Source organism: Cavia porcellus, unplaced genomic scaffold (assembly GCF_034190915.1).
Source record: "Cavia porcellus strain 051 isolate PalLab524CR breed Dunkin Hartley unplaced genomic scaffold, mCavPor4.1 scaffold_2, whole genome shotgun sequence".
NCBI lineage: Eukaryota > Metazoa > Chordata > Mammalia > Rodentia > Caviidae > Cavia > Cavia porcellus.
In genome coordinates this window covers 98,976,358-98,993,765 of record NW_026947485.1, presented here as the reverse complement: position 1 = coordinate 98,993,765, position 17,408 = coordinate 98,976,358, and the positions used below count along the sequence as shown (strand labels likewise).

The 17,408-nt window shown below is 42.0% G+C and overlaps 1 protein-coding gene across 1 annotated transcript in view; it reads left to right on the top strand.

The window, feature by feature from the left end:
- Adam12 (ADAM metallopeptidase domain 12) overlaps positions 1-17,408 on the top strand; it is a 349,026-nt gene that overhangs the window by 227,648 nt on the left and 103,970 nt on the right. The window contains exon 5 of the mRNA XM_063244913.1: positions 13,255-13,331. Within this exon, the coding sequence (XP_063100983.1) occupies positions 13,255-13,331 (77 nt within the window). The remainder of the gene's footprint in view (positions 1-13,254; positions 13,332-17,408) is intronic.

Sequence of the window (17,408 nt, the reverse complement as noted above, 5' to 3'; positions counted from 1 at the left end):
ACTGATTAGGTTTTGATAAGTATGCTTGCTGTAATTTTAAATATAACTATTTGAAGAATAGAAAAGTGGGTTTTATTTTGTATAATAAATAATAATTTCTCAATCCATTAAAGAAAAAAGAACAGAATAAATATAAATTAGACAAAAATTGAACATTAATTTCATGTGTAAATAGATTGAATTTGTTTATCAAAATAAGAACAAAATATCTGCTTGGAATTTAAAATGAAATATAGCTGCATAATTTTTATAAGACTCATTCCCCACCCAAATACAAAATGATTAGGAAGGGAAAGGAGTGAAGACAAAAAAAGATAGACAAATCTTAATCCAAAGAAAGATGCCATGATCTTGTTCACGAGTTAGACCTCAGGCAAGAAAAAGAAAATAGTCAAGTAGTCATTGCATAATGATAAAAAGGAAAATCAAAAGGAAAGAATTATGAGACTATATGAACCAAAAGAATAGTCTGAAAATATACAAAGAAATAATGGGAAGACTCTGGATGCAACCTTTAAGTCTAATTATAGTTTCTTCTAGAATTAAGACTTTAGCCCAACTCCTAATTAAAAGATTTTTTAAAACCTAGCAAACTCTATTAAAACTTAAGTGGGTTTTTTGTTATTGTTTTGGGGTATTTTGTTTCTGTTTTGTTTTGCTTTGCTTTTTAGCATACTTTAAAAATTTAGCATAACATTTGAACCTAACAGTTTCTCCTCGAGGAAATTTCCTAAATATAATGAGAACTTAATTCACAATGCAAAATTCTGGAAATGCATTTGACATAACCACAACTCAAGTGGAAGATTTAAATATACCTTTCTTGGAGTTAGAAAATTTTAAGTGAGCAGAAATTAGTGAAAATGAAGACAAAAAGAATCAATAGAGAGGTGTAATTAAACCAAAACCAGAAACCAAAGATAATAATAAAATGAACAAAACATTTTCAAAAGTAATCACAAGAAATTACCAAGCAAATAATTTTAAAAATGCAAAGAAGAAACGATTATCAATATGCAGCTATTTGTAAAAATCACATGATTGTTATAAGCAATACTAACCATTTTCATAAAATACTAGCAAGCATTGTTTCAAAGTGAAAGAAAAACTTATTAGCCATTATTCAGTTTTTAATCATAACCATAAACTTAACTCTGCAATTCATGTTTGGAGGGGAGCGAGGAAAATATGAAGCCCAAAGAACTGCATCAAGAGCAGAGAGGCGTTTCTGAGCAGGTGGCGTGCAGGGGGCTCTGCTGAGCTAGAGGGATGGTCTGGTGGTGTTGATCCTACAAGTCCAACACAGTCAGTGATGGCTTCTTGCTGGTTCTTGCCATTCCTGGAACCGAAGTGCTCCCTGGACTCCACAGCATTCATATGCTTTCACCTTCCCAAGACCACAGGCTGTAGAACCTCTCTGTCTAGCAAGGCAGATGAAAAACCGGGAACCATTTGTGTTTGGTCCAGCATTCCCCCTGGACAAGATGCCGGGACCCGTGGGCTTCGGGATGAAGTCTTTATTGAATTTCTCCCCACAGATGAACTAACTACTAGCACCACTGTGGTGTGTGAAGTCACTACCCTGACACATAAATCCTAGAATAAGTCTGTGAAAGCAGGAACACTGACAACCCACCCTTTCTCTCCAGTGATCAGAGCATGAAAGTTTTCTGCAGTCTATGGAATGTTGTCTGCAAACCGCTGGAAGGCGCCATGGCCCAAGTGCTCACCATCTTGGGGATGTGGTGAGGTGCAGCTGACCATGTTGGTCACGAACTGCTAAAGGGGGATGGCAGCATCTGCAAACCCAAGAGGGAAAAATTTAAATATAACTGGTCAAAGAAATCCAATCAACATGGTATTTTAAATTTCTATTCACAGAAATGACAGTAGGCTAGGTGGGTTTTACCAAACCTGTAAAAATGGTTCCTGAGAATAAGAAACAATTTTAAAGGAGGAGGAAAGGTACCAAAACCAGAAAAAAAGCACACACAAAAGAAATATTATAGACTAGTTTCAACTAGGAAGATAGTTACAGAAATCTTAAGTAAAATATTTATAAACTCTATCCAGCACAAATTTAAAAATCCTTTATGAAGAATGCAGGTATAACTCAACACTGGCCTATCAAATAATGTTATTTGATACATTTAAAATTTCAGATTAAAAAGTGTTGTAGTGGGTGTTATTTTTCCATTATAAGCTCTATACTCTTTCTTGAATAGATTATTATAACTCATCTGCATGAGGAAGGTTTCTAGCATCCCTGCCCTGTCTCCGTAGAATCTCACATAGCATTCTGCCCTATACTAGGTTTTCAAAAACTGAGTTGTTTGGCCATTACAGCATTTACGGTAAGATTACCAAGAATTCCTCCATATGTATATATATATATATATATATATATATATATATATATATTCATTCATTCATTCATTCATTCACTTGGGGTTGAATCAGGTTGAATACAATGACCATTGGCATATAAATCCTACTAGAGGCAGAGCATTTGAAAACATACAGATAGGTATGTGTTCATGTAATTGCTATAAGAAGAGATATGTATAAAACACCATTTAGTTTTTACTCTTTGGAGCCAGTTAATAGGTTTCTGTTTCAATTGCCTAATTTTCTTTTTCTGAGCATCCCCCCCCTTCTTTTTTCATTTGGAAAGGATAGTGCAATAAAAATGAAAAAAGAAGCAGAAATGTAGGACTAAATAAATGAGGCTCCAGTAGCTGCCAGGTCTCTTTTGGATTTGGCTTGCAAAGTTGAAGGCTACAAATCCAGACATCTTAGAAAATGGCCAGAATGGCAGCATTCCAGAACCTTCATGTCATTGATTACTCCGTGGGGTGTGGGGCTCTGTACTTTTCTGTCTCTGTGATCAACATGTGTGCAGAGGGTCAGGCTTTGTGTCCTTCCTTCTCATTTTTCCCAGAGGTGACTAGGTGACATGGTCCTTCCCCAGAATCGGTCCCAAGGCTTTGGCTGACATGAGAGAGGGAGTTTGAAGGTTAGAAATTGCCAGAACGCTCACTTCTGCCCCTGACTAAGCTGATGTCCTCTACAGCATATACCAGAAGCTTGTTTTGAAGTGTGATTTATCTGATGCTGTATTTTGATCTTTAGCTGACTCTTTGAAACTAACTACAGTAGGTAAAGTAATGAGAGGACAAATTAATTGGCAATGCCAGACCTATGGAAGCAATAGCACATATGCTTTTATAACTAGAAGAACAATGGCTCTTCTTTCCATGCAGCAGCTACCTAATCCCACCCCCTTAAGGGCCATCCAAGCTGTCAGCCACTGGCCATGTTATTGTTCACCACACAGAATTCACAGCCTGAACAACTGGGCCTTATGAAGAATTCAAAAACCTGTGTTTTTCCTGGTGCTAAAGAGACAGTTGCAGCCTGGGAATTTGTTCTTATTGAATCAGGCTGGAAAACATAAAGAAAGTTATAGACTCCCCTCCTTATCCTCTAAAGTCAGCCCAAAGTGAGCTGCCGTAAATTTAAAGTTCATAGAAAATAAATACCACTTTGGCTATTATTGCTTTTGTTATTTTAACATCTCAACAGTCAGTGTAAGCTGGCTGATACTAAGTAAAGTAATGGCTGATTTCAATTTTGGAATTGTTCTCTTGTCTCTCCCCTCCATTGTTCTGACAAGATGAAGTATTTGTGACTCTGTCCTTTGCTGGCCACATCTAAGGGTGAATCATGTTTTATATTGTTATTTCTTTTAAGGCCTGTGGGAAATAATATGCATGATATTTGTGCTACTTACATCTCCAAAACAGCCCTGGGAACTCTGGCATAGCCATCCAGGAAGATTCCCGCAGTGCTTTGGTAGAGTGGCCTTTCTCTGTTGCATATGTGTTAACTGACCAGCTACCTTCTGCTGGGCCCTGGGGCTGCCACTGAGCAGAGAGTAAATGCAGACACCCTGAGGATGAAAGGAGACTGGTATCACTCCAACACTCACCAAGAACTAAAGGTTGAGGAGGTAAACAGCAGCATATGGGAGAGGGAGGAGCATTCCAGGCTGGTGCAGCCTTCCTGGGGGTAAGAAAGATGCAGAAGTTAACAGAGGCCAGAGAGTAAAGGGCTTGGAGATGATGGGAATAAACTTGGACTTGAAAGGAGGACACTGGGAAGCTATTAAAAGATCGCCTCAAGCCAGTGTCCTGGTAATGTTTAGGCTCTCACAAGCCCCAGCTGGCTGCAGGGTGAGGAATTTGTCAAAGGGCATAGGAGCAGGACACTGCAGACTTAGGCAGGGGCCTCTTGTGGAAGAGCTAGAACTCTGGTGAGAAAGGAGCTGTGCCTGGGGCCAGGGGCATAAAAATGGAGAGAAGAAAATGAGGCTGACTACTACCCAGGCAGGTTCCATGTGTCCTACACATTTCTCTTTGGGAAAAAGAAATGATGTTTGCCATGAGAGATGTCGAGGGGTTAGGGACTGGCTAGTTCATGATAACTGAGGCTGTACCATCAGGTAGATTATGGAATCTGGTATTTTGATGAAAAGTGCTGTTTGGGTGGCATCCTATCTATTCCTATAGCTGCTGTTTCCTGGGAAATAGCATCTCTAACAATTGGATTATCCTAGGTCTATTAGGTAAATGGACATTAGGGACTCCACCACAACCCACTGTGTGTAGAGAGTAACAGAGAAGAGTGAAGGATGGTTCTAGAGGACAGTGAGAGGACAGCAGTGGAATCTCATAAGAGCACGAGGTGTGAACAAACATCATCAAATTATTCTGAAAGCAACCTAATTTCCCACATCACTGCTCTTACATGTCCCTAACTTATCATTGCCTTCCCAAAGGCATCTCCCACTGCCTTTCTCTCTAATGGCTCCTCCATTTTCTTTCTGATGAAGACTCTCAACCCTGACCCTTCTCCCTGTCTGGTCTTCCCCATATTCTACTTCCACAGTGCACCCCAGCCTCCTGTCTACTCTCATGGGCCATGCTAATCCAAGCCTTCCCTTCTCCACTGAAGAAGTCTTGGCTTCCTGACTTTTCCTACCCAATTGCAACCTTAACTTGTTTCATTCCAGACCTCACTTATGTCTGAATGACCCCTACAAAATTTTGTTCTATTTCCATCCTCCTAATTTTATGCTCCCAAATCATCAACAGCTTCCCCCCAATCACCCCTCAATCAAGTCTAAATTTCTTATAACTCACATTCATAATGGGGACACAGCCCACCTTTTCATGCCTGCAGACATTCATTCATTCACTTAAATGTGTACTGAGTACCTGACCTAACACTGAATGCCCAACCTACAAGATGCTGTCCAAAGCTCTTTTCATAAAATTTGTTGTTTGATCGATCCTTACCGAAAACAAATTTTTATTATTTTTATACTCAGATGGGAAAACTGAAACATAAAGAGGTAAAGTAACAAGGCCAAACTCACAGGCAGAGAAGATTCCCAGCTCTGTCACGTGACTCTAAACCTGAGCTCTTAGCCACAGTGATGCACAGACTCTGACTCACCTGGAGCAACACAGCCAGGTTGCCAGTACTGTATATGTCTCATACCAGGGTGTTAGTTGTGGTGGGATTAGTCTATCAAAACAGTTGTGAGGAGAATTAGGGAACAGATGCATTCATTTATGAAGGGTGGCCCTGGAATATGCATCTGGGATGACAGTGGACGTTCAGCTGTATGAGGTTCTGGAGCAGGGGAGAAGCCAGGACTGCCCTCTGGGAATTCACTGTGTACATCCTTGCAAGGCCCATCGCAGCTCATTCTCTCCAGTCCTGCAGCCAAAGGGAGGAGGCCATGGCCCCTGTCCTGAGGGAATGGACAGGCTGACAACAGATGGCACAGTGTAGCAGTGACAGGGACATGTAGGAGCCAGCAGTGGGACAGCCGCATCCATGTTCCCAGAGGAGCAGGCTGTGGTGACATTCCTTCCTGAAGGTCAGGAAACAGAATGGGTCTGACCCAGGCCTTCTGTCTGGGCCAGTGGGTATGGGCACAGGGCACACAGGCACAGCATCACACTGTCTGGGTCCAAATCCCAACCCAAGCACTTAATCTGCAGGATATGGTAGTGAAGCATGAGACCTAGCCTGCACACAACCAGGCCTTGAGAAAGTGAGCCAGCCATTGCTACTACTGTGACCGGTCACAGCAGTCTTTCCCCATGCTTTACCTCCTCTCTGAAATCTCCTGTGAGCACCTGCGTTGACGACTGATGACGAGGAAGTGAGTCCTGGCTAGAGAAAATGGAATGATGTGTTGAGAACTAAAGTCTAAAGGCTGTGTGTCTCTGTCAAACAGCCACTTGCCCCTTGAGTCTCAAACTTGCTCTCCCACTCCTCATCCCCACTCTGTGCCTGTCCCAGGGTCTATACAAAATCCCACCCAGCATCGAAGATTATGAGCTAAAGATTAGAAACAAGTGAGTGAGTGTAAGAAAATAGCATTTCTGTTTCCCTTTTGGGTTGGTTTCTCTCACACATACCTGTTCATTCATCCAACAAAATCGTAGTGAGCCAGGATTCCACATGGAGAAAGGAGTAGGTAGAAAATAGCACTTGCAGCATAATGTGCTTAAATATTTATTCTGATATTCCAAATTTGTTAACAGCACCTTGTATATAAAACACTGTGTCTCCATGTCTTGTTTATTGGATCCACAAAATGCAGATATCTATCCCATTTCATAGATTATAAACTGAGACTCCAACCTACACCCTTCATCTCTGGATGGATCCCATGCTCTCATGATTGCAGACAAATTGTTTCCAACCCCAATTTGCAGGGAGGTCCCGGAAAAATTTGAACATGATTTCTTAAGCATGTGTTCTCCTCTGCGAAATTCCAATACAGTGAAATTACTCAAATGGCCCCTGAGGTTAGTTCTGTACAGTCTCTTACCAGGTGTGGTTCTCGTTAAAATTGTGGCGGCAGAGATAGCCCTGAGAGGAGGGATAAAGGAACTGCTTTCTTAATGATTCTGATCTGCACAGACTCAAGGCTCGGCAAGGGCCAGCAGGCTCTACACACTCAGGCTTCAAAGTCACTTTGTCCTGTGCTTGAATACTGTCACCTTGTTTGAGTCTCAAGTAAACATATAGTCTGTGGTGGCCTGATGTTCTGTATAGAGACCAAATGCCTAAGTACAGTGGTGCTGACATGCAAGCTGGCACACAGGGAGGCATGCACACCCCCATTTGCAGACTTGTCTCTGAGTTTGGAAATGACCACTTTCTTGTGATGCCATGAGTGACATCATTATAAGGCTTTGCTGTACTCATGGCAGCATTTATTCCATGCAAGCGTGCACGTCAGGCAAAAGCTTTTCACTTTAAGAAGAAAAAAACTACAAGTTCCTGGCAACAATTCCCTTTACTACCTTGGCCCCTACCTGGCCTGGCATCGAGAGGTGATCCTGATCCTGCTCTGGTGGCATCAGTCACCTCTGTGACCTTTGATGACTGCTTTGCCATCAGGGTCTCAGTTTCTACCTGTGTTCCAAGAAAAATCTTTCTGGGAGGAAAAAGTTGGCCTTAGATAGCCTCCAGTTTCCTTTGGCTAAAACATTTCGTGATTCAAGTAGTGAATCAAAGTAGTTTTCCACATCACCTGTAGCAGGGAGTAGAGGGGTGTTCTGAGTCCCCAAGAAAAGAGACACTCAGAATACTTTGCCCTCTCCTAGACTTTGTCTGCTAGCAGTCCTTTTTAATCACAAGGTCGGGTCATTTTTGTTACCACTTTAGCGTATAAAATTCCTTTCTTTCTCGTCCACAAGGAATTGAGTAACAGAAGTTTGATTTGACTCCCCACAGGGCAGAGTTGAGGGCTACCAATTTTCAAGTTCAAGAGTTCTTATTCTATCTTCTCTCACCCACCATTATATTTGATTGATAGTATTAAACAGAAGGAAAATGTATTTTGCTGGAGTGGAGAAACGCATTAAGTTAAATAATAAGTATATAAAATATATAGTTAGAGGTTTTGTAAAGGAAAAGATGTAATTTTGTGGTTATGCATGTTTGGGACTCTTTTCTGTGTTAGGTTCTGTTGGTTGAAATAAAATGTATTGGATCAGCAAAATAAAGGAAAGGCGACTATCTTGGTAGTCAGCGTCTTACTCAGTGCTGTCTAGGGACATGAGCTGTAGAAAAAGTGAGTGTACACTTCAGTGCCTTTGGAACAATCAGAAAGAGGAGAAGGATGTAGTCTGGAAAAGTCTGTGCAGTAGCAGTGGCCACAGCTTCCCAGCAAGGGCAGCTTGGAGGAGCAGCAGGTACAGGCAGCCTGGGGCTTAAGACTCTGGCACCTTAGCTGCCTACTGTGCTTGCCACAGGTGTGGCCCATCCAGACCTAAGAGGCCAAGAATTCAGGAGTCACAAGGCCTGCGTGGTACTTGGCTTTTAGCATCAGTGTGTGGAGATAGCCTGGTCAAGGACACAAGCTCACACATCCCTATGGACACCTGGGCAAACACTGCTGGCCACTCACCATAGTTCTTCCTGCCTAAGAGGGTCAGTCCCACTAGCAGGGTCAGAAGATGTCTCTCTGTCACTCCCTCGATAGAATTCCCCAACCACATGACATATCATGGTGTAACCACCTTGTCTTTCTGACTTGTGAAATTTATAAAACCCAAATCACATTTGCTTACATGTCTTGTGAGTCGTGGTGAAAAAAATAAACTTCACAGAGTTGAAATTGTCCTGGAGAATCTGCAATTTGGAGTTCTGGCAATTAGACTTGGTACTCTAAGAAGTTACTACCTTCTGGGAGTAAGGAATGGGCTTGTTAGTTATCTGAAGGTAAATCAAAAGTGATGTTAAAGGTGAGAAATATTTCATTAACTTGTAATGACTAAGAGAGGTGGCAGTGTTTATTTTAGAGGAGCTAAAATCCAACGCCCCTTTCATAAACAATATTTAAGTCATTGAACTGGAAATATGACACTAATTTGTTCTGAGCTCATGCTTTAGTGAGCTGATATTCTCGTGTATTTAATTTGAAATACATTTGATAAATAAACTATTACAAATAGAAATTGAGTATAAATGATTTTGAAGTTCCAAAATTTGCTAATTAAGATTATGGTCTCTATTTGGTTTTTAATTTCTTAAGCTGTATTGGCTGCCTATGGTAGCATTTTGTATTTCTCTAAAATGGGGAAAATTCTATGATGGATCCCAAAGATCAGCAGCAGTCAAAACCCAGTCATTTCTGTCATCCCAAGCAGTCTAAACCCTAACAGTAGCTCCTGACACTCAGTCCCCCATCCTATGCACAGAGCTTGTGAGGGGACAAGGGTCCCTCTGATGCCCTGAGGCATTACAATCCAATCAGGTGTCACCATCACTGAGTCACATGGAGGGGGACAGTGGGACCATACAATACCCATCTCACAGAGAGGCTAAGGAGAGCCACTGGCAACAACAGCTGCCCTCCCTGATAGGCTGGTGGCTGGGTGTTGGGGATGTGGCAGCTGCCCAATGCCCCTAGGCACCTTAAGCATCTGCCTTGCTGAGAGAGGAAAAGGAAAGGCACTGTGAGGGCCACACTCCTGTGCCTGAATCCCTTAACTAAACAAAACTAAGCCCACGCCTGAACTGGCACCCTCTCCCTACTGCCCCCTGCCTGTGTGCTTGCTCTCCTCACCTGCGGTTGCCTCCACTTCCCTGGCCCCTGGACTCCAGCTACTCCGCTCCTGAATGTGTTGTTGAGGAGCCCTTAACACTTCGTTTGTAATTGCAGTGATCAACAACCTAAAAAATCCATGATAAGCCATGTTAAATTGATAGGATGATCCAGAAAGATATCTGATAGATCAACTTAACAAAACCAAAACTTTCTTTTATATTAAAAATAGCCATATAGGGCCAGGGATTTAGCTCAGTGGCATAAGTGCCTACCTGGCAAATACAGGGTCATGAGTTCAATCCCCAGTACCAAAAAATAAAAATAAAAATAGCCATATATAAGACATAATAGAAGATGTAATTCAAAATGTCAAAACTATACAATACCTACATATAGGCTTAAAAAATCTTTCCTATAGCCTTATATAAAAAATTAAATTTGACTGAAGGATATAAAAGTGACTCTATTGAAAAGGGAGACCTAATATGTATGTGACTAGAACAACTCTATGTTGTGAAAATACAACCTCTTCCCCAATTAATCGATACCATTAATATAGCCCAAGATGAAATCTGAATGGATTATTACGGAGCTTAAAGTTGATTCTAATATTCATCTGAAAGACAAAACAAGCAATGATAGTTCATAAACCTTTGAATAAAAAACAGTTTTCAAGCCTGCTCAAAAGAAAATTAAATGGGGTAGAGTCTTTTCTATGAATGGTTCTAGGATAACTTGATATCCATATGCAGGATGAAGTTGTACTTCTACTTCAAACCATATGTAAAAATTAACCCAAAATGAATTATGCATCTGAATGTAAAAGCTAGGCCTATAAAACTCTTAAAAGAAAACAGGTATAAATCTTAGATAATGGTTTCTCACTTATATCCCCAGAGCATAAGCAACCAAAGAAAAAATAAAGTGGGACCTTTTTTAAAACTTAGAGCTTCAAAATACACAATAAAATAAAAACCCACAAAATCAGAGAAAATATTTTAAGTCACATAAGAGTCATAAAAGATTAATATTCAGGATATATAAACTGTTCCAGTTTAATAATAGAAAAACTATCCAATTAAAAATAAACAAAACATTTGAATAGAGATGTCTTCAAATCATATGTAATACTGCTTAACATCATCATTAGTCATTATGGGAATGGAAATCCAACCCACACTGAGATAGCACTTCACATCCTTAGGATGCCTATAATTCAAAGGATTATCAATAATAAGAATTGGTGAAGATGTAGAGAAGTTCAATCCCATATACATTGCTTGTGAGACTGTAAAATGATTCATTTACATGGGAAAAGGTAAAACAGCTTGGCCGTACTTTAGAGAGTTAAAGTTTCTGTAAGATCCAACAATTCCACTTCTAGGTATATATACATATACCTACTTTAGTGTGTAACCAAGAGAACTGAAAATATATGCTCACACAAAATATTATATTTAAGTATTCCTGACAGCATTACTCCTAACAGCAAAAAGTAAAAATAATGCATATACCCACCAGCTGAGGATTGATAAGCAAAATGCAGGATATCCATATTATGGAATATTGTTTAGCAGCAAAAAGAAATTAAGTATTGATACTTTCTACAACATGAATGAACCTTGAAAACATTAGGCTAAGTCAAAGAAGAACATCACAAATTGGATTATCCCATTAATATGAAATGAACAGAACAGGTGACTCTATAGAAACAGAATAGATCAGCGGTTGCCAGGAGCTGGGAGACAGGCAATGAAAAGGAGCTGCTGACAGGTTCCAAGTTTCTTTTGGGGGTGACAAGAATGTTCTGGAATTGATTACATAGTGGCAATCATTTTACAAGATCATGGGATTCAGCAATGGAAGAAACTAGGTGTTACAAATACTGTAAACAAGGTACCACAACCTAATGGAATGGCACATTTTAAAATGGTGAAATTTGTGATGTGGGAATTGAATCAATTTTTAAAAGAGCACTTGTTCTATCAGATATTAAAATGTGATCTAAAATAATTACAATTAAAGCAGTGTAACACTGGCACAGTATCAGAGAAATGGGGGATAGCCTCAGAGGACTGACGTACAAAAGTGAAGCCACAAACATGTTTCAGGTATTGAACACAGAACCCTAATTCCACTTCTAGGTATATTTACTGAATCCTAAGCCACTGAAAAAGGACAAATTGGGTGAAGCAGAGCTGGCTCCTAACTTACAGGGAAAAGCCAGATTCCAACCCCACACTTCCCAGTAGTGAATAAATTCCAGACAGATTAAAGAACTAATTGCAAGACTATAAAATTATAAGAAAACCATATCTGTGATCTTGAAGAAAGCTGCAGAAAGTAATTCAGAAAGATGAATTAACTTGAATTTATGGAAGTCAGAAGCTCTGAAAAACTAAAAAAGGTCATAAGCAAGCTTAAAAGACATTTCCCACATTAAAAAGTAAAATATTAATACCATAGATATCATATTTTTATATATAAAAAGCTTCTGAAATCAATAAGAAAAAGTCAAACAAAATTACAAATGTCCCTAAAGCCCTCCTCGCTCCTGCCTTTCACTACCTTTTAGATGACCCCAGAGGCTTGTCCCCTACTTTGTGACAATGAAATCACTTTAGCCCCTCTCTCATAGTGTTAGCTGATCTCCTCTGTCATTCAAACCCATCTGGCCCTTTTTTTTCAGCAAAGTCAACTATGGTCTTGTTGGGCAGGACAACTGAATGCTAAGCCTTGCCCTGGAAAAGGTGAATTAATGTTGTCATGAGACAGGAAGAGTGAGCACAGGCTGAATCTGAGTGTCCACTTTGTCCTTCTCTGTGGGGACCCTAATGCATGCAGAGGACCTGAATGAGGAGGGCTGTGTATGCTCCGTCATTTCTTGCCAGTCAGCTGCTTAATTGGGGCTGCAGCATAACCTCTGTGCAATAATAAAATTACCCTTGAGTCTGGACAGATATCCATCTTCACTAAGGAAGTGTCGTGCTGTGGTTTCTTTTTGCAAGCAGTGACATTATTAAGGAACAGAAGGTTGCAGGCATGTCGCACAGGAATTTTTGGCTTTGATTTAGAAGACTATCCTATCTTGCCTTCCTGCTGAGGCAGGCTTTCAGCTCTCCACTGGTAATTCAGTGAGGTTCCCTCTTTCTGTCCTCTTCCGCTTCCCCCCATCTGCTTTTTATGTTTCCATAAGCCACAGATTCAGGCCTCATTTTATTACATTTCTCAGTGTTCTTGAATACCCCATACAGGTCCTCATCTCATTACCAAAGACAGTGAGCATGAGGGTAAAATGGTGATGTCAACATGATTTGTTCTGCTGCTGGATTTTGTAAAGCACTGCATCAGGGCTCTGCTGGAGGATGTCAGAGAGACAGGAATGGAACTGATGCATTTTAAACCCCATTGATGTTCACTGAGCAAATCAGATACTCTGACCATAGATCTTGGCTAGGTCACATTAGGTTTAGCATTACCTATTAAGGCTCTTCATGCAGTATTTCATGCAATATGGCTAAAGTCAAGTGGAAAAAAATTGAAAACAATTGACTTATTATAAGTGGACAAGAAGATATTATTACTAAATCAGTCTTTGTTATCTCTTTTAGGGTCATTGTTACTACCATGGACATGTGCAAGGATATGATACTTCGATGGTCAGTCTCAGCACTTGTTCTGGTCTCAGGTAAGTGACCATGACCTTGGCAGCTTGGATCTGAAGCACAGATGACCTTCATCTTTTCCTCCTCATTCGAAAGCACTGGGAGAGAGTATTGGGTCTCCAAGCACAGTGGCCCCTTGTCCTAGGTAAGGTGAGGAAGCCTTTCACGACTATTGGCAGCAACACAGCTTACTCAAGACCTTAGCTTCTCTCCACTGCTTCTCTTTGAAGGCCTTTTTCAGGCCTGCTGGGCCCGAGTTTCACAGCCCAGTGTTGTGGGAATTATCTTTCATTTCTGTGCCTCAGAAGCCTAATAACTCCCTGTTTAAAAAGATAGGGTGGTACATATTAACACTGTAATTACTGGATTAATAAAAGCTTAAATGGCCTCCTTTTATTAGAAAACAAACAAAGGAATTAATTTAACAATATCCAAGGTGAGTGAATACAGGCATGCATTTGTAGGGGTTTACTGCTGTGCTGTGCTGCGCTGCGCTGTGCTGCGCTGTGCTGGGCTGGGCTGGGCTGGGCTGGGCTGGGCTGTGATGGGCTGTGCTGGGCTGTGTTATGCTATGAGCACAGTGCAAAAAACAATTACCTTTTGTTTCTGGACAAGCCAACCTTAGGATTTCCTCACAGCCCTCTTCCTTCCAAATCACAGTTGTTAGCCATCAGCTGGCTCTTTCATGCTCCCCAGGAAAACCATTTGTCTGACAAGTTTCCAGCTGCCTCAGCCTTTTAACTTAGCTTATTTATTGAGTTTGTGAGCTATCAGCTTGTATCCTCAAAGTCCTGGGTGGTTTGGGCTCATGGACCAGGAAGGAAGAGAGACAGAGCTGGAAGAAAGGACCAGCTTGAATTAAAAAGCAAGATTGTACTGTGTATGTCTGTAGTATTGTAATGCCCTTGTGAGTTCTGGGGGGTGAATAGGGACACACAGCACACACTCTAGTACACATTCACAAAGCAACATAATACAGCCTCACTGTGCATACGCCAGTGATGCCATCATGCAGAGAGCACAGCACAGGTGCACAGCACACCACTCCACACACAGCATGGTATCTTCTCTGTCCCATCCTGAGATTCGCCTTTCCGATCAGCATCTTTGGTTCATGAAGGGCTATAAAGCATTTGACAGCTATAAAGCATCCCATTTGACAGATATGTCACCTGTTTTCTCCTCATTCCCACATGAGGGCACTTAAGTGATTTCCAGATGTTCTCAAGTGAACCCAACACTTTGCTCACTGCATGACCCTGGCAGTCTGTCCTGTGAAGCTCTCGCAGTCTGTCCTGCCTAGAATTCTGCAGAGGAGGTTAATGAAAGAGAAGGACCGCAGTAAGGAGTGTGCTGCCAAGCACGGTCCTGCCACTTTGTTCTTCAAAGACTGCCTCGATTTCCTCTCCAGCAGCAGGGAGGCAGAGAATGACTCTCACTAACACCCTCCATGTGAACATGTCTGGCTTATGTTTAAGCACTTACTGTTGAAATCCAGGGCTATGCAAGCAGAATTGTTCCTTTTACCCTCTTCATCCTACTGCAAACCCACTCAGGTAAAAATGACAACAAACTGGCAACTAACCCTAACCTCCTACCCCTCATTCCAAGCATGTAAAGCAAGATCAGGAATTGGAACGTGTGTTCTTTTGTTGTTACAGGAATAATCAGACCATACACATCACTCTTCATCTTGGTTTTGTTACCTAGTCCTATCTGTCGCTCTGTGTCAGAAGATATAGACCAAAATCATTGCACAAATACAGCACACACATGTGCACACAGCCTTGCTTTTAAAAACCATTTCTGATATCTTATTTATAGACACCATTGCACTTTAACATGTCTGCTACTCTGAGAGTGAAGAAGACACCTTGTTTGAATTTGTTTCTCTCTAGGTTCTGTTTTATTTAGTAAAGCTGCTTTGAGCACATCTCTGGTGCCAGCACTTCCTAGGTCTCGGGGAGTCAGCAGTGAACTCCAAGAGTACATTCTAGGAGGTAGCAAAAAACAGAGTGCATGTGCGACAAGAAGGACCAGGAAAGGAAGGAAGCTGAGGTGTGGAACAGGAAGCACCAGAGGAGGTCAGAGAGCTTTGAAAGGAAATAAGACCTGCCCTCAGCCGTCAACAGGAAGCTTATTTCTGGCCAAAGAACAGCATGCACACAGCCTTAGCACGCAGTAACAGGTGGCTGGTGTAGACAGAGGGGAAGGGGACAGACAGTGGCGGAAGATGAGGTCAGTGGGGACACGGAAAGGCAGATCATGTGGGGGTATGGAGGGAGAGCACGTGTCCTGGACCCCTTGACTATGCTGGGTGCTAGGAAAGCATGACGCCCAGGTGACACGGCCTGTGTTAAGGTTTCCACAGGGCTGCTCTAGCTTCCAGGTAGAAGGAGACTGTGGGTGACGTGTACAGAGCAGGAGCTCAGTGGGGAGACTTTGCAGCGATCTCAGGCAGAACAGTGGGGCCTGGACAACAGTGGCAACTGTGGGCATGCCAGCATCTAGCAGTGTCCCTGAGCGTGTTAGACACAGCTGCCTTTAGTAACTTTTGCTTGTGTGAGACAGCCACTTCCCCAAGGGAGTGTAGGAAAAGATATGTAAGAGCACCAAGTTGCTGTGACTACGAGGAAGATGGGGGTGTCTGTGGCCTGGCAGGGTCTCTGATACATGCACAGCCCCTGTTACACATGCTGGACGCTCAGAGGAGAAAAGCTGGATGTAACCAGGGAGCAAACAGAACAGCTGCTTGTTCTCAAGGAGTGAGGTATGGGAAGGAGGACATTTAAACAATGAAATGTTGTCTCGGGAGGCTGTAGGGAGGTAGTGACTGCAGCGGTCAGCCACATCTCAGCTTGGGGATGGAGATGCCAAGAACATTCTGAAAGAGGTTTGGTTGGGGCAGGATCTAAGGAGGGACCATGAGTCCCAGTGGGAAGGCTTAGTGCAAAGGATGTGGAATGGAGTTGTTAGAAGATTTAAGAGTTTCTGAGGGAAAGACCTAGTTTTCATGAAAAACCAGAGCCAGGGCTCCTGGAGGAGACACAGGGATGGAATGAGGGCAGATGTGCAACATCTGGAATGAAGGTAAAGGTCAGGATGGGTAGACTGAGACCAGTACACAGAGTACAAGAGCCAGGTAGTGGACTGACTGTGAGGCAGTTATCAAGCGGCTGATCTTTCTGAGCTCCAGTTCTTAATTAAAATGGAGATAAAGTCTAACTAAGCTGGTGATTTTGATGATAAATGCAGTCACCTGTAGACTCTTCCCTGTGCCTATCCCTAGTGAAGAGCTGATTGAAAACCCTCAACCTCAAGGTGAACATATTAGCTCATGACTGTAATCACAGCACTCTGCGAGGCTGAAGCCAGAGATTCCCAAGTTTGAGCCCAACCCAGACAACTTAGCATTTACACTCTGTCTTGAAACACAGAGTAAGGAAGGGTATGAGGCTGGGAATGAAGCTCAGTGCAAAGGCCCTGGTTTGAATCCCCTGTATCATCAACCAACCAACCAAACAGCCAAACAAATGCCATTCTCGTAGGCCAACCTCTCATCCTTCTGGACCAGTACAGGAAGTATGGGTGTGTGGCACTCCTGAGCTAATTCTGGGCAAAGCTACACTGCCCTTTGGGGAGTCAAGGGCAGGATGGGCAAGGCCATGGTGCTGAGGAACACACACAGGTGGAAATCAAAATGACCTGCTCCTGGGTTGTATGAAATGTGCTTGAAATCGATTCTCTTACCCACACATGGAAAGGGGAAGCCCATGCTATCGTGGTGTGTCTCTCTAGGGCCTGAAAGATGGATCTGTTTGTTTAAGATCATTTATTGAAGGCTGGGTATTTTCATGCTTCAATTTAATGTGAAAGTCAGTCTCTTTTAAAAAGGAGATAAAAAATTAATTCAAGCTAGATATAATCAAAACAAATAACATGAAGATAGATTTTTGCTACTGAAATATCCAGATGGCTCCAGGTATGGTTGGACCTAGGGTCCCAGCTGGTATAATCAGTCTATTTGCACACTCACCTGTGTTCTCTCTTTTTCTTCCTTTCTCCCTCTCTCACTCACAGGCACTCTCTCTCTCTCTCCT